The following is a 21,458-nucleotide window of genomic DNA, read 5'->3' on the forward strand; positions in this document are numbered from 1 at the left end:
TAAACATGTGTCTGTGGCATCCCCTGCTGGTGGTGACAACATATTGCACCCTATGCAAGGCCATTGCGTCAAGGGGGCAGATGTGACCTAGCCCTATTCCTAGACAGGAAGAGCACCCACTGATGCTCTGATGCTCATGCTCAGGGCTCCCAGAGTAGCTAGGAGAATACTTTTCCTGTAAAACTCGTTATGGTCATCCTCATCAAAACACCCCCTTTGCCCACCAAGATCCTCCCCTTGCAGTGGAAAGGTCCAATCAATACTTCATCAGCAAAATAAGAATGGGTGGGTATCGTGAGTGACTGAGGGGAAAGGTGAGAAGCAGGGCAGTCTGACCAAAAGACAATGAGGTTCCAATACAGGTCATTGGAGGTGAGTGAACCAAGCTGCTGAGACCCATTTATGGTACTGGATGTCCAAGGTTTCCCTCCAGTGACCCCATGGGGTGAAACAGCAGGACACTGGGCAAGCATGTCCAGGATATCTGGTCCAAAGCCTGAAGCACAAAATACCTGGGGTGACCATGAAGCTGCTCACTTGCTTCCAGACCTCCTGGCTCCAATCCCAAAACCCAGGCCAGCACTGTATTAGACCTCAGTATTTCCCTTTGGATCCCAAAATTTGACAAAACTTCTCATACACACATCCCAGTCAGGCTCTGTCATCCAGCTCACATACTGGGAGTTGGAGCAGAGAAAGAAAGAGGAAGCAGAGCCTCCTCCAAACTCTGACTGGCTGAGGCCTTCTCCTGACTGTCCCAACAAGGCAGACTTTGGGAGTCCTGACCCTGGTGGTTAAGTGGGGCTGGAGCCACTAGAACCAGAGGACAGCCCACAGCTCGTCACCAGAAGCAGCGGTAGAGGAAAGTACCCCAAACTCCCGTCACCTTCCCCACAGGCTCAAGCCCTTTCCACCCAGGGAAGGATCTGGAGCCCATGCCGCTGCTGGTGAATTATGCCTCCTGCCATCGCCCCCTGCTGGCAGCCCAGTAGACCTTGCCGGCATCCATTTTCTATCAAACTCGGGCAAACAGGCAGTCAGGCAGCCTCTTACTGGCAGCACGCTGGGGGACAGAATCAGGAAGTCCTTGAACAATCCAGGGTGCCTGTGCCTCAGTCCCAGCAAGAAGAGGTTCAGGATGCAAAGCACAACACCCAGTGCAGATCCACTGGCAGTGAACTTGCTTCCCTCATGTCCTTCCATGAGGTGACCCGCAGCCCCATACTCATCCCAGACTCAGTCAGCACCAAGGCATTGCTCTGTTTGTCTTTATTGGTTGGGAGGAGAGGGAACTGAACAGCTACAACACAAGCAGGGCCACCCACAGTCAGCAAAGCACAGAACAGCCATGCGATGCATGTGTGCGTGCAAGATGCAGGAAGGACAGCCCCAAAATTCACTTGCAAACACCTCCTCGGTGTCCAAAAAGTGTGACAGCAACATGGGGAAGAGAGCCTCCACCATAGGTAAGGGTAGGGACTGGGGGACACACTGGGGAAGCCCCCTAGCCCAGTGCCATGCAGCACACCTACAGTCTCAAACTTTCCAGCAGAGGCCAGCTCGGGAGACAAGGGGCAGGGAAGGAGACCAAAAGGGCCGGAGGAAAGAAAAGCTGGGAGTCAGTCCACTTGGTCTTCTTTGGCATCCACCTTGGGTAGAGGGAAGAAAAAGGAAGCACAGGAAAACAGATTCAAAAGGCGCCAGCCTTCCTGCATCCTTCCTAGCATCTTACTCAAGCCTTGGCTTTCCTGAGACTCCAGAGGTCATGCCTCTATCCCTAGCATAAGGTGTCTGCTATAACCCTCTGCCCAGCTTCTCCTTCTATGACACTCTCTGACCTTGACCCTGCAGATCCCACCTAGTTCACTGCCATCCTCTAAGCTCCCTAAGAAGTCAGTTCTCAGAGAGCACTGGGCATACACACCTGGTTGTCACCACTTGGGGGACTGGCTAGTCCCAAGGCCTGGGTGGCTGTGACAGATCCTACCCTGCCGGGAGACCTCCTCACCCTCTGGGCTCTGCCCCAGCTTACGGATGTGATGTAGGAACGATGTGGCATTGAACGCTCGCTGTGGGAAGAGAGTGGGGTCAGGCCAAATTGGGCCCAGCAGCAAGATCAGTTCCAAGACCAGCATCAAGACATCAGTGGCCACACCCTGAAACAGGAGTATGATAATCTCTCTCTCCTTGCTCACCTTCCAGTGGGTCCGGGCAAAATTCTTCTGGATCTGTTCACTGACAGAACCCAGGATGTCTTTGTCCAAGGCTGCATCCCCAGAGATCCTAGAGAAAGGTTGAGTTAGCAAAAGTGTCGTTCCTGTCCCTGTACCACCTGCCAGGTATCCCACTCACCAAAGATGCTGTAAGGCCTGTTGGCAGGTGAACCTCTTCTGGGGATCACGCTCCAGCAGGTGCCTGATGAAGTCTTTGGCTGGAGCAGGGGGGCAAAGTCAGTCTGCCGTTTCCCTGGTGCCCTTTGTCAACTCCCCAGCACAAAGCCAGCCTTACACTCACCTGATTCTGAGATGTCATCCCAAAAGGGAGAATCAAACTCGTAGCTGGCCCTCAGAATCTGGTTGAAGAGTTCAGGATCGCTCTCGTCGTAGAAGGGGGGGTACCCACACAGCCTGGCACCCACAGATGAATCACCCAGATGTCCACCCCTCCCCAACCCAGCAGGGGCAGGCATGTAGGAGTTGAGCTGTCCCAGCGGTCACTCACAGGATGTAGGAGATGACACCCAGGGCCCACACATCTACGGCCTTCCCGTAGGGTTTCTGCTCCAGGAGCTCTGGGGCTGGCGGCCAGAGGCAGACAGACAGACAGACATGTCTGCACAGGCACGTACACATGTCATGCCCTCGAGGGCCACACCTGGTGTACTTATTCAGCCCCAGGCAGCAGGTGTCCTAGGTCCTGGAGCTTTGGCATCTCCAGAGTCACCGGCTCCCTCCCCACAACAGTAAGCCTTAGAGCGCTTCCCTCTTACCCACATATCCTGGGGTCCCACAGGCTGTGCCTAGCATGTTGCCAGCTTGTATTTTGGACAAGCCAAAGTCAGAGACCATGATCTTGGAGTCCTCAAAGGGTGTGGCATAGAGGAGGTTTTCAGGCTGTTGACACATGGAGCCAAGGAAAGGACCTGAGTCCCAGAATGGTTTAGGCATTGGAATAGGGTGGGCCTCAGCACCCTTAATTTCCCCGGACACAGACTGAAGTGTATTTTGGAAAAAAGACACTCCGGGCCAGAAGTGGGTGGGGCCCAGCCAGGCACCTTGAGGTCCCGGTGCACAATGCCCAGGCTATGAAGGTAGGAGACAGCCCCGAGGACCTGCCCTACAAGGTGGCTGGCATCCTTCTCTGTGTAGGAGCCCCGCTCCATGATGCGGTCAAACAGTTCACCACCAGTCACCCTGGGGACAGGAGGATTGAGGCAAGAGGTCAGCTGACCCAGGCATGGATCCTGGCATTGCACCCCTTCTGCCCAGCCCCCCACCAAACAGCCTTCCTCACAGCTCCATGGCCAAGTAGAGGTGAGAAGGGCTCTCATGAACGTCTTCCAGAGTGACAATGTTGGGGTGGCTGATCCTGAAACAGAAAGAAAAAGGCTCCTTGTGGAGCACTGCATCCCCTTCATCTGGAAGAGCTCTGCCCTGAGCCCTCCCCTCTTCTCTTCCTTCATCTGGGCTCCCATTCCCTACCAATCCCTGCCCCCACTAGCCAAGGTCTTCCTAGAACACACACTTCTGTAGGCCATTTATAAAGCACAGATGAATAGGGTGCCTCTAATGTCGCCATGGAGATGTGCTGACTCAAAGGGGAAGAGACAGGTACAGCCCCCCTGCAGACTCAACCAGGCCTGGTGAGTCCAGAGGACTCAGCCTGTGGTCACAGATCTCCCCAGCCCAAGGGTCAGGCAAGCGCACCTGCGGAGTACCGCAATCTCATTCTCCACCAGGGCCTCCTTGCCCCGAAGGGCTTTCTTGGTGATACACTTGAGGGCCACAAGATGAGCAGAGCCCCTTTCCTGGGCCAGCATCACCTCGGAGAAGGCACCCCTGCCGTAGAGCCAGATGGTGGGAGGCAAAAAGGGAGGGGAAAGGTACCAGTGAGGAGGAAGAGCAGAAATGGAGGATTCAGGTCATACCACCCACCCTAACACACACCCACAAGTGTGCACACACACATCCCCACACCACCTCCCACACATTCACACACACTGACACATTCACCAGCATTCACATACCACTGCTCACACAGACGACATGCCTCCCAGTTCACCCCCATGTTCACACTCATACCACATTCACCACTCATAAGCTCCCTCACACATTCGCTCACATGTGCACAGGCCTCACATTCGGAAGCGGTCACTCCCACAGCCCGGCATGTACACTCACGAGCCCAGCTTCTCCCGGATCTCATAGACACTGCTGATGTCCTCCGTCTGTTTCTTGAGCAGCAGCATGTCTGGAGGGGGTTGGGGGAGAGAGATGGAGCAAGGCCCTTGGCAATGCGCAGCTCCCTTGCCCACCAAGCCAGACATCTCCCAACTCAGGATGGAGTCACCCACTCCCCAGTCCAAGTATACCTTTCCCCTCCCCCACAGTCAAAATCACACTCCCACTGAGGCAGGCCACTGCATGTAGGCCTCCCACCCAGGTATGCTGCTGTCAGCCTGTGCTCCCCGACTCCAACATCCAGAGCACACGTAGTGTTAGCCACCAACACTACGACACCCCTTTCTGCCTCCACTCATGGAGCCAGCACTGCCGGCTATTTTCCAGAAGGCTTCAAACACTCCCATCCTGGCTCATCCAGGCCCACCTCCACCCCTAAGGCCCGTGCCCCTCCCCCACCAGACCTGCCACCGTGGCACAGTTCAAGCAGACACCACCTAGGCCACCAACCCTCTCAAAAGCACCTGCGACCCTGCTCGCAGCCACCTGTCACAACCGCAGCTACCCAACCTCTGACTGGCCCCTGGGCGCCTCGAAGTCGGGGGGTGAGCGTGAGGGACTCCGCAACCTCGGCCGCCTGCGTCCAGAGCTGCGTGGACCGCGCGCGTGCGGGCAGGGGGCGCGCTGGGCGTGACAGGTGTGGCGGGGTAGAAGAAGCTGCGGAGCTAAGGCGGCCGTTGGCCTGGACCCTGTATGCCCTGGCCCGCCCGTCCCGCTAGCCCGCTTGCCCCCAGCCCAGAGCTGCTGGCAGGTGCTGCAGACCTGCAGGTGACGCCACCGCAATGTCGCCTAGCGCAGTAGCTGCGGCGCCGAGCCCCCCGCCCGCGTCCCGCCGGCCCCGCCCCCTTCGCGCGCGCCCCCGCGAACCCTGGGCAGTCGAGCACGCGGTGGCCATGGCCACAGCACTGCAGAGCTCCTTGTAAGGCAATTCCTGGGGCTCTGGCCACCAGTATCTGGCTCCTTAGTTATGCTTGTTGACTACTGAATACTCCAGTGCCCCATAGCCCCCGCTAGGTGGCCCCAGGACCTTTGCACCACCGGTGACTTCATCCCGAAGTGTTGCATACATGAACCTGGCTGTCTGCCTTCCCTGTTTTAATGTGCTGTTCACAAAGAGGTTGTCTAGGCCATTTGCTATACAGCAGCCTCTTTTCCTAGTGCCTGATGGCCCTTGTAACCTTGATGTCAACACAGTGGTGACCTGGCCTAAGTCTTCACCAGCTGGGCTTTCTCTGCTCCCACCCTTACCTCCTGCTCCTCCTCTTTTGCACCACAGCATTCCCTTTGCTAAGGTCATGTCGCTCCAGGAGGCACATATGCCACTCCCTGGCAGATTAGGAGTCTCTGCAGGGTCTGATGACTCTCCGCAGCATCTGATTTCCCCTCTTCAGCCTCCTCTGAACCTGCCCCCTGGCCTTTGCATGCACTACCCCTCTTTGCCCTGATATCTGCTCAGTTCAACCCTCCCTCCAATAATTAGTTTGGTGTGCTGCCTCCTCAGACAGGCCTCCCTGGCCTGCGCTTGCCAGTTCTCTAATTCATGGTCTGTCCCCTCTTCAAAACATCTGCTCCTGCAAATCACTTTGTCTTCTGCCCCAAAGCGAGTGACCTGGCCCAGGGGAGGCACTCGGGAAACAGCACTTCCTGCTGATGGGGAGCTGATAATCTTATGGGAACCCAAAGAAAATTTGGGATTATGGTCAAGTTCTGACTGGAGTATTCTGTGAGGCTGGATCATCTCAGGCAGCAGTCTTGAAGCTGTTCTGGATGTAGAAAACTGCAACAGTTCCCAAACATTGGGTCACCTGAGCCATCCATTGCCATTGGAGATTTTTCAGGGAGTCTTCCCACGCACCATGTAACTGGCCAAGAAGCAAGGTGTAAGGTAACAAACCACAAGCCTCATGGTAAAATATAAAATAATAGAAATGGATTAATTTAAGATGTAAGAGCTAGCCGGGTGGTGGTGGCACATGCCTTTAATCCCAGCACTCAGGAGACAGAGGCAGATGGATCTCTGTGAGTTCGAGGCCAGCCTGATCTACAAGAGCTAGTTCCAGGACAGGCTCCTAAGCTACAGAGAAGCCCTGTCTTGAAAAACCAAAACACAACAAAACCAAAAGAAAAAAGTAAGAGCTAGCTAGGAATATGCCTGAGCCGTTGGCCAAAGAGTGTTGTAATTAATATAGTTTTTGTAATTATTCAGGTCTGGGTGGCCAAAAAACAAAAACGCAGTCTCCATTTACACAAACACGGAGACTTGATTCTTACTTATAAAAGCCCGGCCTTAGCTTGGCTTATTTCTAGCTAGCTTTCCTTACCTTAATTTATCCTACCTTTTGCCTCTGGACTTTTTCTTTTTCTTGCTTCTATATATCTTACTTTCACTTTTTTTATTTTATTTTATTTTTTTGGTTTTTCGAGACAGGGTTTCTCTGTAGCTTAGGAGCCTGTCCTGGAACTAGCTCTTGTAGACCAGGCTGGTCTCGAACTCAGAGAGATCCACCAGCCTCTGCCTCCTGAGTGCTGGGATTAAAGGCGTGTGCCACCATCGCCGGGCCGTAGTTCTCTAACTTCCACATACACTCTGTGGCTGGCTGTGTGGCTGGCCCCTTGGGTCCACCGCTCCTTGTTCTTGCTCTTCTTTTGTCCTCCAGATTTCTCCTCTCATTTATTCTCTCTACCTGTCAACCCTGCCTATCCTTCCCTGACAAGCTATTGGCTGTTCAGCTTTATTAAATCAATCAGTTGTTTTAGACAGGCAAAGAATCACAGCTTCACAGAGTTAAACAAAGGCAGCATAAAAGAATGTAACACATTTTTGCATCATTAAAGCAAATGTTCCACAGCATAAACAAATATAACACATCTTAAAATAATAACATCCACAACAGATGATCAAGGCAGAGAATCATGAAAATCAAAAAAGGTACATGGTGGGGTCTCTTATCAGGATGTTCAGGCAGCCCTCTGGTCCCCCACCGCCCCTGCCTGGGCTCCCAAGCCAGGCCTCACTTCTGCTAGCCATGCCTGGGACTCCAAGACCATATAACAGCACTTTGGTGGATTAGTTGGAGTCATCATTCGAGGCTTGCTTCACTTCCCTTGTGAGTCAGGATTATGTCAATGGAACTGATCAGGAAGACATTCGAAATGGTGTTGATCAGTGTATCCAGAAGTTTTTGGACATTGCAAGACAGACAAAATGTTTTTTCTTACAAAAAAAAAAGGTTGCAGGTTGGAGAGGTGGCTCAGAGGTTAAGAGCACTGGCTGCTCTTCCAGAGGTCCTGAGTTCAATTCCCAGCAACTACATGGTGGCTCATTACCATTTGTAATGAGATCTGGTGCCCTCTTCTGGCCTGCAGGGATACATGCAGGCAGAACATTATACACGTAATAAATAAATCTTAAAAAAAAAAAAAGGTTGTAGTTTGCAGTTGTCTGTCCAGAAACCAGATCAAGTTACCAAAGAGGATGTCTCAGAACTAAGGAGTGAACTGCAGTGAAAAGACGCGTTGGTTCAGAAGCACTTGACAAAGCTAAGGCATTGGCAGCAGGTGCTGGGGACATCAATGTGCAGCACAAGAAGCCAGCTGAGATCCCCCAGGGCTCCTCAGCCTACCTGGAGCAGGCATCTGCCAATATTCCTGAGAGCACTCTGCTTGGGATACAGCCATGTTGTCTTGCCTGATGTCTTTCTTTGTAGACATGGTCTATTGGAAGAACTCCATTGATAATGCATGGGTGGTAGTTTATGTTCCTGCCCATTTTTATTTCTTTTTTATTGTTATTAGTTTTTATTTTTTTTAATTTTTTATTGAGAAAAAGAAAAAAAAAGTTTCCGCCTCCTTCCAGCCTCCCATTTCCCTCCCCCTCCTCCCATCCTTCTCCAGTCCGTAGCCCAGGCTGACCTTGAACCAGAAGTCCCTTTCCTCAGCTTTGCTAGTTCTCTAAATTCCTGGAATTCTTTATAAAATGCCTGAAGCTTTGATAAACCAAGTAAAGTTGTTGTTTTTTCAATTTTTTTTTGTTAATATTTATTTATTTATTATGTATACAATATTCTGTCTCTGTGTATGCCTGCAGGCCAGAAGAGGGGACCAGACCTCATTACAGATGGTTGTGAGCTACCATGTGGTTGCTCGGAATTGAACTCAGGACATTTGGAAGTGCAGGCAGTGCTCTTAACTTCTGAGCCATCTCTCCAGCCCAAGGAAAAGATTTTTAATAGTTTGAGAAGCCAGGGAATAGAGAGTTTGGTGTCAGCCTTAAGAACCACCCATGGTAATAGAGGCAGATCTACAAATCTGCTGTTTCAAAACTTTGAACCACCTCACAAGGAATCTGACTCAACAATGCCATTCTTCCAGAACAGCACAGGCTGAGCACACTTTGCAAGTGGCTTGGAAAAGGCTAAAATATGCTGCTGGTGTAGTATTAGAAGAGGATGCTTACCTTCATGTTCCATTGTTCTCTGGGGTAAGCTGCGTTTTCTGGGTCCTTTTCCACTGTCTTGAAGGCACGCACAGCAAGAGCATGTGCTGAGTGCTCTCTGGCTGTGAGTGATGGTCACTGGAAGAAATGGGGGTGCAGGAAGAAGGCACAGGTGAGGTCTGAGGACCAAAGCCTGGCTTGGATCATCTCTAAGTTTTATGTGTTTGTTATTCATTTTTTTCAAAGCAGAGTACTCTATTTACCCAAAACAAATATTCCCTACCTCTTGAACAGTCAGTGCATCTCCAGCTTGGTTTGGTCTTACCCATTTTGGTTTCTGGAGCCTTGAGTACCAAGTCACAAGTTTGATGTCCACTCCTTGCCTAGTCTGGGTACAGCCATCTAGTCTGTGAAGTTTCTGAATCCCTTTCACTGCATCCCAAGGCACAGCTTTTCTTTTTAAATTCTATCAACTTTCTTAACTTCTCCATATGCATGATGAATTGTGGCTGTCTCTGTGTTACTTGCCCTGTAGTATGCCTGTGAAAATTAGGCGTTTCCTTGCTAACACAAGATCTTCTTCCTATCTCCATGAGTGTGCTTGGTGGTATGTTTTAATCTAGCATTTGGGGGACAGAGGGAAGAAGGGTCAGAGTTTAATGCCACCTTCAGGTACACAGCAAGTTTGAGACTGTTTCAGGCTACATGAGATACTGTCTCACAAACCCCCGATGAAAACAAAAACAGAAAAACCACCCACTTTATGAAGCACTGACTGGCAGCTTTACATTTTGTGGATTTCTTAGCTAAAACCGAAATAAACTGATTACATTTTGATTGGTTTTTCAATAATAAAGGTGGTGGTGAAAGTAAAAAATAAAATAAATTGATTGCTATTTTGCAAATATTATATTTCATAATGTATCACACACACTTGTTTCTCAGCAACTGGAGATTGTTCACATTGAGCAAGATAAGAAGGCCCAGAGTCTTCCGGAGAACAGCAGTTGCCAACTGGAGGAAGCCTATTTCCTGCTCTGGGGATGGGCTCGGTATCTGCACATGATGTGATTTTGTTTCTTTGAGGATTGGATTTTTCTTTTTGTTGTTGTTATGAGGTATGCTGGCTAGTTTTACATCATCTTAACAAAAGCCAGAGTCGTCTGAAAGGTGGGAACCTTCCTTGAGAAAATAACTTTATAAGATCCTGCTATAAGGCATTTTCTTAACTAGTGATGGATGGTGGAGGACCCAGCCTGGTGGGTGGTGCTATCCAGCCTGGTGGTCCTGGGTTCTATAGGAAAGCAGGCTGAGCAAGCCACAGGGAAGCAAGCCAGTAAGCAGCACCCCTCCATGCCACTGCATCAGCTCCTGCCTTCCTTCAATGAAAATATAAGCTGAGATAAACTCTTTTCTCCCCAGGTTGCTTTGGTCATGGTCTTTTATCACAGCAATAGTAACCCTAATTAGGACTTGGTACCAGGATACTGGGTGTTGCTGTGACAGAGCTGGCCATGTTGTTTTGGGGAGGATTGTGGAAGGAATTTAGAACTTTGGGCTCGAAAAGGCATTATAGTCGTGTATCCCCAGCACTTATGCAGTGCTGGGGCTAGAACCCAGGGCGTTGTTTATGTTAGGTTCCATTCTCCCTCCTCATGAAGGAGTCTGGATGTGTCCAACTTCATGTGAAAAAAATCACACGCAGGTACAAGAGGCCTGTACTTCTGACTACCTGTGAGACTAAAGAGAATCAGAATTTCAAGGGCAGCCTGAGCAACATTCTGAGACCTCCATCTACAAAAATGATGTCACAAGCTGGGTTTGATGATGCATTCCTAAAATCCTAACACTTGGGAAGTGGAGGCTAGAGTTCCAGGTCAACCTCAGTTAAACGACACCTATAAAAAAATGACATCTGGGGGCTGGAGAGATGGCTCAGTGGGATAAAAAGACTGGCAGTTCTTCCAGAGAACCTGTGTTCAATTCCCAGCACCCACATGGCAGCTCACAACTGTCTGTAGCTCTAATTCCGGGGAATCTGATACCTTCATACCAATGCATATAAATAAATGCACATAAAATAAAGTTAAATAAATTATTAAAAATGACATCCTAGCTTTTAGTTTGATACCAGTTGTCTTAGTTACTTTTCTATTGCTGTGCTAAGACACAATGACCAAGGTTTAATTTAGTTCATGATCATCATGTCGAGAATCATAACAGCACATGGGCAGGGATAGAACTGGATCAGTAGCTCGGAGCTCACTTCTTGATCCACAAGTAGGAGGCAGAGAGAGGAAGAGACACTGGGAATGGTGTGAGTCTTTTAAAACCTCAAACTTAACACACCTCCTTTAGCAAAGTCACACCCTATAATCCTCCTCAAATAGTTTCATCACCTGTGACCCAAGTATTCAAATATTTGAACATATGGGGGTCATTATCATTCAAAACACCATGCCAGCCATTCAGTAATTATAACATTTGCAACTATTTAGACATCCAATGAAATACTATGCATGTCAACTTCAAGCTCCAGTGTGTGTGCGGTGGGAATTGGTGGCAGTGAATAAAGAACTTTTCAAAATCAGCTTGAAGAGGCTGGAGCGTCCTGCTTCTCCCAGAGGACCTGAGCTCCAGTCCTAGTATGTGCATCAGGTGGCTCACAACTGCTTATGTATTCCAGTTCTACAATGCTCTCTTCTGGCCTCCACAGGCTCTTGCATACATGAGCACAAATCAACACCCCTCCAGATACATAATTTAAAATAAAAGAAATACTTTAAATTACATTTTTATGAATTCTTTGAAAATGTAATACATTCTGAATATATTCACTCGGCCCAGCTCTTCCCAGACCCACCCAATATTATCCAAAGTACACAGAGAACTCAAGTAGAAAAGTGAACAATTCAGTTTTTAAAAACAGGCCAAAGCTCTAAAGAGACACCTCAACAAAGAAATGCAACAGACAGATATGCATGTAAAAAGGTGTTTACCACCATGACTCATTAGGAATTTCAGGACACTCTTAGATACCTCCTAAAATAGCCAAAACCCAGAATAAATGATACCAGCTAATGTTGGCAGGGACAGTGGGACAGTCATCTAGTACTGCCTATGGGAATGACAACTGGAACACCCACTTTAGGAGACAGTTTTGTAGTTTCTTTTTCTTTCTTTTTTTTGTATCTGGTTTTGCCTTGTTTAGTGGTGGTGGTGATGGTGGGGTGGTTTTGTTTTTGAGACAGGATGTTTGTAGCTTAGTCCGACCTCCACCTCACAGAGATCCTCTTGCCTACGCCTCCCAGGTGCCATTACACCGGATAAGACAATTTCTCTATTTGGGGGGCAGGGGATTCAGACAGGGTTTCTCTGTGTAGCCCTGGCTGTCCTGGAACTCACTCTGTAGCCCAGGCTAGATTCAAACTCACAGAGATCCACCTGCCTCTGCCTCCCAGAGTTCTGGAATTAAAGGCATGAGCCACTACTACCCAACTGAGGGTTGGCAATTTCTAATGAAGCTAAACTTACTTTTATCATAAAGTCCAGTGATAATAGTCCTTGGTGTTTATGACACAGACTTGAAAGTTTTTGCACATCAGCTTTCTTCATAATTAGTGAAGACTAAAAGCAAGCAGGACACCCTCAGTAGCTCAGTGGAAGACTAGTCAGTGAGGAAGAGGAAAGAACTATGCACCACACAGAGAAACTAAGAATTCTTCAGAAGATTTGCCTGAGCCAGGCATGGTGGCAAACACACTAAGGAAATAGATGCAGCAAGATCAGGAGTTCAAGGTAATCCAGAGGTACACAGCAAGTTTAAGGCCAGCCTAGGATACATGAGACCTTGCCCCCACCCACAAAACAAACAACATATTGTTAAGTGAAATAAGCCATGGGGAATGAACCACCTACGATAGACTCCATTTCTAGAACATGCCAGAGAGGCAAAAGCATGGATACAAGAAACAACTCAGCAGTGGTCAGGGGACAATGTTTTACTAGGGGAACATAGGGGATTTTGAGAGCAGTAAAGCCATTCTGCATGGGGATGTCATGGTGGAAGAATGACATTCAGCAGAAGTGTCTTGACAGTGGAAGAGGGAACTGAAGTTTATACAAGTCCTGGTGATCTTCTAGGAACTAAGATAGTCACAATACAGAGTACAGACTGACAAAAAGACCTTAACAGTATCACACACACATATATCGCTGAAGCAAGGGAAAGGACTGATTTGAGTCCCTCTAGGCAAGAGCCTATCAGACTTAAGTGGAGGCTACAAAAGAAGCATAGGGCCCTGGATTCCATATCCAACAATGCAAATTATAGAAGAGGTTGGAGGAAAGAAAGGGAAGGGGTGTGATATAATCATATTTTAACTAAAATTTAATCTAAAACATTAAAATAAATACATGTGATTAAGAATAGAGCTGGGGGGCTGGAGAGATGGTTCAGAGGTTGAGAGCATTGCCTGCTCTTCCGGAGGTCCTGAGTTCAATTCCCAGCAGCCACATGGTGGCTCACAACCATCTGTAACAAGGTCTGGTGCCCTCTTCTGGCCTGCGAGCATACACACAGACAGAATGTTGTATACATAATAAATAAATAAATATTTAAAAAAAAAAGAATAGAGCTGGGGTCAGGCAGTGCTGGCGCACACCTTTAATCCCAGCACACAGAAGGCAAAGGCAGGTGGATCTCTGTGAGTTTGAGGCCAGTCTGGTCTACAGAGCGAGTTCCAGGACAGGCAGAGCTACACAGAGAAACTCTGTCTTAGAAAAAAAAAAGATTAAAGCTGGGGCCAGGTGGTGTAGTGTATGCCTTTAATCCCAGCAGGAGGCAGAGGCAGGTGGATCTCTGTGAGTTCAAAGCCAGCCTGATGTACAGAACTAGTTCCAGGACAGCTAGAGCTGTTACACAGAGAACTCCTGTCTCGAAAAACAAAACAAAATGAAAAGCTAGTTGGGGTCTCCAGAACTCATAAAAAGGCAGTGCATATCTGTAATCCCAGTCCTGGGCAGGTAAAGACAGGAAGATCTGTGGGACTTGACCATCAACTGGCCTATCTGAATCAGCGAGTGCAGGTTCCAAACCAAGTAGAGGGCCAGCAAGATGGTTTGGCAGGTGCCGGATGCCAGATCCAATTACCTGACTTTCATCCCCACATGGTAGAGAGAGAACTAATTCTGGAAAATTTTTCTCTGACCTCCACATGTGTGACAAGGCACACACACACACACACACACACACACACACACACCTAAATAAACAAGTTTTTTAAAGATGGACATGGAACTCAGGAAACAGAGGCAGGCTAATCTTTATGAGTTCAAGGCTAGCCTGGTGTACATAATGAGTTACAGGCCAGTCAGAACTACATAGTCTTAAAAAATAAAATATTAAAGGCAGATGGGGTGTGGTGGGAGGGTATGAGTTAACAATCCTAAGACCACTAGATCTTTATAGTGTAGTTAAACCTATCTGGTGGCCAAAGGTGGAAGCCAGGTTGTTTGCACAGGGAAAAGGCTAGAATGGTCCATATGGTGAAGGGTTAGAGTCAGAGACATCAATTTGAATTCCTACGTAGCTTAATGCAGACACCAATGCATGTCTATTTATAGATAGTACACAGGGTAATACTTTTTGTATGATTCTTTTGCTCTGTCTGCTGACAGGGCCCAGAAACACTAGTGCACGGCAGTGAGCATTTCCAATGAATGACTCCTTGGAGAAATGGCTAATTCGAGATCCACAACAGGAAACGCATAAACTGGACATGCAGTCAGAAAGCAAGAAAGTGTTCAAATAGGCATGTACACTCATACAAGTGATGAAGGAGGGGTCAAGGGGATACAGAAGTGAGCTGGAAGCAAAGGTCAGTGGTAGAGCACATGCCTAGCATGTCTGAAGCCAGGGGTTCCCCATATAGTACCAAAACAGTTTTTTTAAAGGGCCCATGTTGGGTCACAACTGTCTGTAATTCCAGTCCCAGAGGATTGGACCTCCTCTTCTGGCCTCAGGTATGCAAGTGGTACACAGACATACATGCAGGCAAAACCCCCATATACACGAAAATATTAACATTTAAAAGGGCTCATGATAATTAACATTGTCAACTGGGCATGCTTGTGAGGGACTATCTAGATTAGGTTAACTGAAGTTGGAAGACCCACCTTAATTGTAAGCATCAACATTCCATGGGTTCGGATCCCAGACTAAAAAGAGAAAGGAAAGCAGAGGAAGCAAGCTGAACACAAGCCTTCATCCCTCTCTGAATGCTGACTGTGAATGCAATGTGACCAGCTGCCTTATGCTTCTGCCACCATGATTCCTCCACTATGATGGACTGTACCCCTTACACTATAAGCCAAAATAAATCTCTCCTTCCTTAAGTTGTTTTTGGCAGGTGTTTTGTCACGGTGCCCAGAAAAGTCACTTAGACAGGGGTCCAAGGGAGTCAACTGAAAGAGCCTCCAAGAATCACAGATGTAAAATGTAAGCAACACATTAGAGAACTATTAAGCCATTAACAAAGATATAAACTACATCTAGTGTGGTAACACACAACCTGCCGTCCCACCACTTGGGAAGCAGAAGCAGTAGAATCAATGCAAATTTGAGACCAGCCTGGTCTACATGGCAAGTTCCAGTCCAGCTGGGGCTATGTATTAAGACCCTGTTTCAAAATATCAAATGAGACAAATGAGAAGTGAGAGCCAGGTGTGGTGGTGCATACCTTTAATCCCAGTGCAGGGAGACAAGCAGATCTCTGTGAGTTAGAGGCTGGCCTGGTTTATATAGTCTCAAAACAGCAATAAAAACAAAGTAACAAGAGAACAAAAAAGTACAAAGTAAATATTCCTAAGTCCAAAGTATAATAAATCACTTATTAGCAAATAAATATGAGAGAATAAATAAAACTCCTGTGAGGAGTACTACATAATCATCTTGCCTACTCTTGTGTGTTACGATTTATAATATGGATTAAAGGCTTGCTCACTAGTGGGTAGTGCAATGGAGAGGGTTGGAACCCTTAAAAGGGCTTAGTGAGAGCAAGTTAGGTCACTGGGGTGTGTCTTTGAAGAAGATATTGGGGACCTCTTCTTGTAGCTTTCTGGTCAGAATGGGGTGAGCAGTTTTACTCTGCCATGTGCCCTTGCCATGGTGTTCTGCCTCACTATACAACAAAGATCCAAGTGACTTTGGTCTGAAACTCTAAAAATTGTCAACTAAAACTAATCCCACCTCTGTAAGCTGCTGTACCAAGATGTTTGTATGGAATGGAAAGTGACTGCCATAGCCCCATGGAGGTGGGAATGTCTTCCTTGTAAAGAAAGTACAGTACAGAAAGAGAAGAAGGGGTCACTTTGATAAGTGGGAATCTGACACACCTCCACCAGACAGCCATTGTGAACACTGGCCAATGGTGCTATAAGCACTGATTTACCAAAGAATGGATGAGTATGGCCTTACAAACACCTAAAGTCCAGCTAGCTATAAGAGAAATGGCGGAAGATCCAACAAGGGACATTCAACCTCCATCAGCTCTCCTTGGATCTATCAGAGTCATTGAAACAAGGCACTCCTCACAGTCACAGTGACCATGATAGCCCAAATGATAGCCCAAATCAGTGGTGGATTCTGGAGATGGGATCTTGGAACAACAAGAGTACTTGCTGCAGAAAGCTGAATAAACTGGCCTATACTTGATAGAGGAACTCTGTTGACTCGTTAAATGGGATAAATGTAATAATCTAGGATAGAGGCCGGGTGGTGGTGGCGCACACCTTTAATCCCAGCACTTGGGAGGCAGAGGCAGGCGGATCTCTGTGAGTTCGAGACCAGCCTGGTCTACAGAGTTAGTTCCAGGATAGGCTCCAAAACCACAGAGAAACCCTGTCTCGAAAAACCAAAAAAAAATAATAATAATCTAGGATAGATGCAACAATCTAGCACAAGATTTTTGTGGCAGAGGGGTGTGGGAGCACTCACTACTATCACACCAATTTTTCTGTAAACCTAAAAGGAGTATAAGCAGCATATAGTATCCCACATCTGGAATCCCAGAAGTCTGGTGGTGTGGGAGTCCCTTCTGTGTGCTGTGATTATCATTAATGAATAAAGAAACTGCTTTGGACCTATGGCAGGGCAGAACTTAGCTAGGTGGGGAAAACTGAACTGAACGCTGGGAGAAAGAAGGGTGGAGTCAAAAAGATGCCATGGAGCCGCTGTAACTTTGCTGGTAGGCCACGACCTTGTGGTAATACACAGATTAACAGAAATGGGTTAAATTAATATATGGGTTATCCAATAAGAAGCTAGAGCTAATGGGCCAAGCAGTGATTTAAATAATACAGTTTCTGTGTGATTATTTCGGGTCTAAGCTAGCCGGGTGGCCGGGAACCAACAAGCAGCCTCCCTCCAACACTCTGGAGATGAAGACAGGAGGATCAGATGAACAAAGTCACCCTGAGCTACACAGTGGGTTCAAGGTACCTGAACTAAATCTTTTTTTTAAATGTTTATTTATTATGTATACAATATTCTGTCTGTGTGTATGTCTGCAGGCCAGAAGAGGGCACCAGACCCCATTACAGGTGGTTGTGAGCCACCATGTGGTTGCTGGGAATTGAACTCAGGACCTTTGGAAGAGCAGGCAGTGCTCTTAACCACTGAGCCATCTCTCCAGCCCCCTGAACTAAATCTTGTCTCAAAACATTGGAAAAATATTTCTGTAAACCTGAATGTAGTAAGTCACACCTGTAATCTCAGCACTAGGGAGGTTCAGACAAGAGGATCTACTCAAGTTCAAGGTCAGTCATTGTCCCACCATGCCCCCACACAAAGGGAAAAAGTAGTTTATGGCAAAATGTAAAACACCAATGCTTTCAGATTGTCTGTGTGAGTGAGCACAGCTGGTAGACAAGGCAGACTGTGCTGGGGTAGAGGCTTCTGCAGCTGCACCTCGAGCTCCAGGAACCTTGACTCTGGTCCATTTATTCCCCTTGCCTGTTGGCACAGGAGTTGGAAGTACAAAGCCTTGCCAGGTGGACTCCAGTTTTCCCTTTGTTCCCAGCTCATTCTAATTCCAAAGTTCATTGTGCTTGGCCTCTAGAGGAGGTGGCCCAACCCTACCTTCGGCTGCCTCACTCCTTACAGAATCACTATAGGGGTGACAATCTCCATCTAGTCTTCTCTCAGTCCATGGCCACCTCAGGCCTGGGAAGGCACTAGATTCAACTTGCCAGCCTTACTTGCCAGCCTCTACCACAAGGGCCCTGTGGCAGTCCTCTCCCAGCTTGTTCCTTCTGTTCTCAGCTTCTACCCCAGCTCCTAGGGGCTCCCAGCACAGTTCAACGTCATTATGACTGGAACACCAGGGCCCCAAAGTGCTAGTTAGGACGATCTTGTGTTTATCAGCTCAGATCCTGGGGAGTCCACCATGCTCCTCCCTAGCAACTGCACCTTACCCCAGTAGGAGTATGCTCTGGAGAGTGCCTGCCCAGGATTGGAAAGGCTTTTGTTCCCCCTAGTGCTCTGAACCTCCTAGGAACTCTCACTAGACACATGAACTGACCCCATCAGGGCACAGGCTTCTGAAGCACAAATTCTAATCGTTCTTAATAATAAAAACCCAGAGTCAGCTATCAGGGGTGAAAGCTGAAGGATCAGAGAAGCAGAGTGGCCAGACACTAGAGAGTTCTTCCCTCTACCAATGCTCAGACCGCAGGGGTGATCCTGTCTCTATGAAGCCTCAGACTGCATGCTCAGACTGGCTGCTCCTCTGACTACTTGTCCAGACTACTTCAGACTGTACTGCTTCCTGTCTCCTCCTGCCTGCTATTCCTCTCTCTGCCCAGTCATATCACTTTCTGACTTCATCTCCATGGTGCTGGCATTAAAGCTGTGAGCCACCACCACCTGGCGCTATTTCTCTTTGAGGGTGGCCTTAAACTCATAGAGATCTGCCAGCCTCTGCCTCCTGAGTGCTGGGATTAGAGATGCTGGCCACCACTGCCTGGCTCTGTTTCTCTTTGAGACTAGATCAATCTAGTGTAGCCCAAGGTGGCTTTAAACTGACAGAGATTTGTCTGCCTCCTCTGTCCTGGAATTAAAGGTGTGTGCCACCACCACCTGGCCTCTAGTGGCTTATTTGTTAAAACACAAACAAAAGCTGGGTGGTGGTGGTGCATGCCTTTAATCCCAACACTCAGGAGGCATAGGCTGGTGGATCTCTGTGAGTCTGAGGTCAGCCTGGTCTACAGAGCAGGCTCCAAAGCTACAGAGAAACCCTGTCTCGAAAAACCTAAAACACACAGACAAAATATGCCTACACACTTCCACAGTTTGGAGCAAACACCACAGGCACTCCACCTGGTTGGCTCTGCTTTTTAGTTTCTTGGGAATGGTTTACAGGTGGCTGACAGGGCAGTTGTCACCAGTGTCTCCTTCTTTAGAAAGTGAATAAAGAAATAGAACCAATACCACTGCAGGATGCCAGTGGGCCAGTGTAGCCCTAGCCCAGAGCTAGCCACTGGGGTATGGAGATGTTCAGGCCCCAAGAAGATTAGGTGGGCAAGAAAACCGCTGCAGGATAAAGGCTGGCTGCAGGGAATTGCAAAAGATTAGAGGGGAGCTCAAAGGTGGTGTCATTACCAGGCAAGGGACAAGTGGGACCCCATGGAATCAGGTTTTGAGGTCTACCAAACTTATTCTCCTGAGATGTAGAGGCCCAGGAAACCTCAAGGTCACACCAGCTATTCACAATGTCATTTCATTTGTTTCCCAGATCTCTACGTCCTGGCCACCTTCTGAGGCCACAAAGCAGTGCCTGCCCCAGTGCCTAAGCATGGGTGACTGGTACCTTAAAGTGCCTTTTGTGCCGAGGTGAAGACGATACTCCTTACATTCCTGTACCTGGGCTTGGCACATGGCCTTACCCAGCTGCTCAGCACAGGCCCAGGATGGAGGGAGGCCTTCACCCTTGCACCCAGCCTTGACTTTTTCACCTTTGGACCTCCGCACACACTGCTGTGACCATCTCCTCAAAGTGTCATCGGCTCACCCCCATGTTTCTCAGGCCACTATATTCTTTCCCTCCCACCCCGACTCTGGACAAGAAGGGTCTTAAATCCCCAAGAGTAGCCAGCATCCAATCCTGTCTGCTCTCACTTCCACAGGTTGACTTTCCTATGGTTGACTGGTCTCCACCCACACCTCATCCAGGTCACTGCTGCCGCAGTTCCTTTCCCTTTGCAGGTCTCACATCTGCACACTCTAATCCTTCTACTACAATAGAGTCCTCTGTATCCATTCCTTGGCATCCGCTTCTTTCCTCTCTTAAATGCCCCTTGTTCCTTGGGTGGCTCCAGCACTTCCAGGATGTGTGCTATGGAGTAACTCCTCTATGGCCTTTGTTTCTACAGGAGGACTTTGGTCCCAGGCTGGGCCAGAGAAGACCCAAGTTTGAGTTCTCTGATGAGCAAAGAGACTCTGCCACGAAACAGGCACATGACACACACACCCCTCCTCCTCCTGCTAGCTTGAGTAAAAATGCTGCCCCTCCCTCCTTCCTCACCTATCAGGCTCAATCTGGCTCAGACTGTAACTGCTTTTCTTTCTAAAACCGCCTGATGGCTGCAGGCTTAGCCCGACGGGATGGGGGGGGGGGGGGGGGATGAGCCACCTGGGAACTTTGGTATCTGATCAGGTCAGGGAGTTGGGGATTGAAACGGGCACGCCTCACCTTTCTAGTCCACCCCAGGCTAGTCTTGACCCTGGAAAATTCCCAAGAATTTGCTCAGTTGCCTGGAGGTCCCTATGGAGCAGAGCAGGCAGGTGTTGAGCTTAGGGAGAGGGTCTGTACAGCAACCAGGCACCAGGGGGCAGCCTTACCCTATTCTTACCCCCTACCCATAGGTTACACGCCCTACCCACCCCCACACCAGGCAAAGGGTGGACTGACTGGAGTATCATGGAGTCCCCTCCTCTACCTTGGTGACAAATTGGAACGCTGATCCTCAACCAGGCAAGCTATCCTTTGCTCACTCTGGAGACACACAGAAATTGGTCACACCCAGAGCTGACACCTGGACTCTTAGCCTATCTTTGGGGAGGCCTAAATGTCTTGAGGAGACAGCTCAGTGCTTCTGGCAAAGTTCCACAGAACCCCTGGAGGCAGATCTCCCTCTCCAAGCCAACGCAGAGATAGTTAGTACTTCAGGAGACAACCGACAAGGGCACCTACTTTGGTGCAGGTACCAAGAAACTTTGCACCTGGATACCCAACTCTCCCTAGGTCCTAATTGGGAGACATGAGGCAGGTTAGATGAACCTTGGTGAAGGACGGTCCACCAGGAAGGGAGACTCCAGGCTAGAAACAGTAGAGGAAAGGAGAAGGACTTAGGATGTCTGGAAGTCAGCCAAGGACTCCGTTTTCCTGGTAGTTCATTAAAACCTGAGGGGACTTTGGCCCCACCCGGGCCAGGTGATCCTGGAACGACTGGCGGCTCGGCCCACTGAGGAGGAGGTGCTGGCCCAGCGCCCCAGGTAGCAGCCA

General features: G+C 48.6%; 1 protein-coding gene and 1 pseudogene across 1 annotated transcript; one reads left to right on the forward strand and one right to left on the reverse strand.

The window, feature by feature from the left end:
- Positions 1–1,262: 1,262 nt before the first annotated feature.
- Positions 1,263–5,214, reverse strand: LOC121437160 (calcium/calmodulin-dependent protein kinase type 1B-like). The gene is made up of 12 exons (XM_041637005.1): positions 4,925–5,214; positions 4,401–4,470; positions 3,927–4,058; positions 3,514–3,588; positions 3,275–3,413; positions 2,990–3,113; positions 2,722–2,797; positions 2,515–2,627; positions 2,353–2,431; positions 2,196–2,283; positions 1,925–2,069; positions 1,263–1,649 (listed from the first exon to the last, which is right to left on the reverse strand). The coding sequence occupies exons 2-11, from the start codon at positions 4,466–4,468 to the stop codon at positions 1,932–1,934; spliced, it is 1,032 nt and encodes a 343-aa protein (XP_041492939.1). The 5' UTR covers positions 4,469–4,470; positions 4,925–5,214; the 3' UTR covers positions 1,263–1,649; positions 1,925–1,931.
- Positions 5,215–7,393: 2,179 nt separating this feature from the next.
- On the forward strand, positions 7,394–8,152 carry LOC121437065 (annotated as a pseudogene).
- The last annotated feature ends 13,306 nt before the right edge of the window (positions 8,153–21,458 follow it).

The sequence above is a fragment of the Microtus oregoni genome, unplaced genomic scaffold, assembly GCF_018167655.1.
Source record: "Microtus oregoni isolate MIOR12 unplaced genomic scaffold, Mior012 000050F_ref0000143, whole genome shotgun sequence".
Classification (NCBI taxonomy): domain Eukaryota; kingdom Metazoa; phylum Chordata; class Mammalia; order Rodentia; family Cricetidae; genus Microtus; species Microtus oregoni.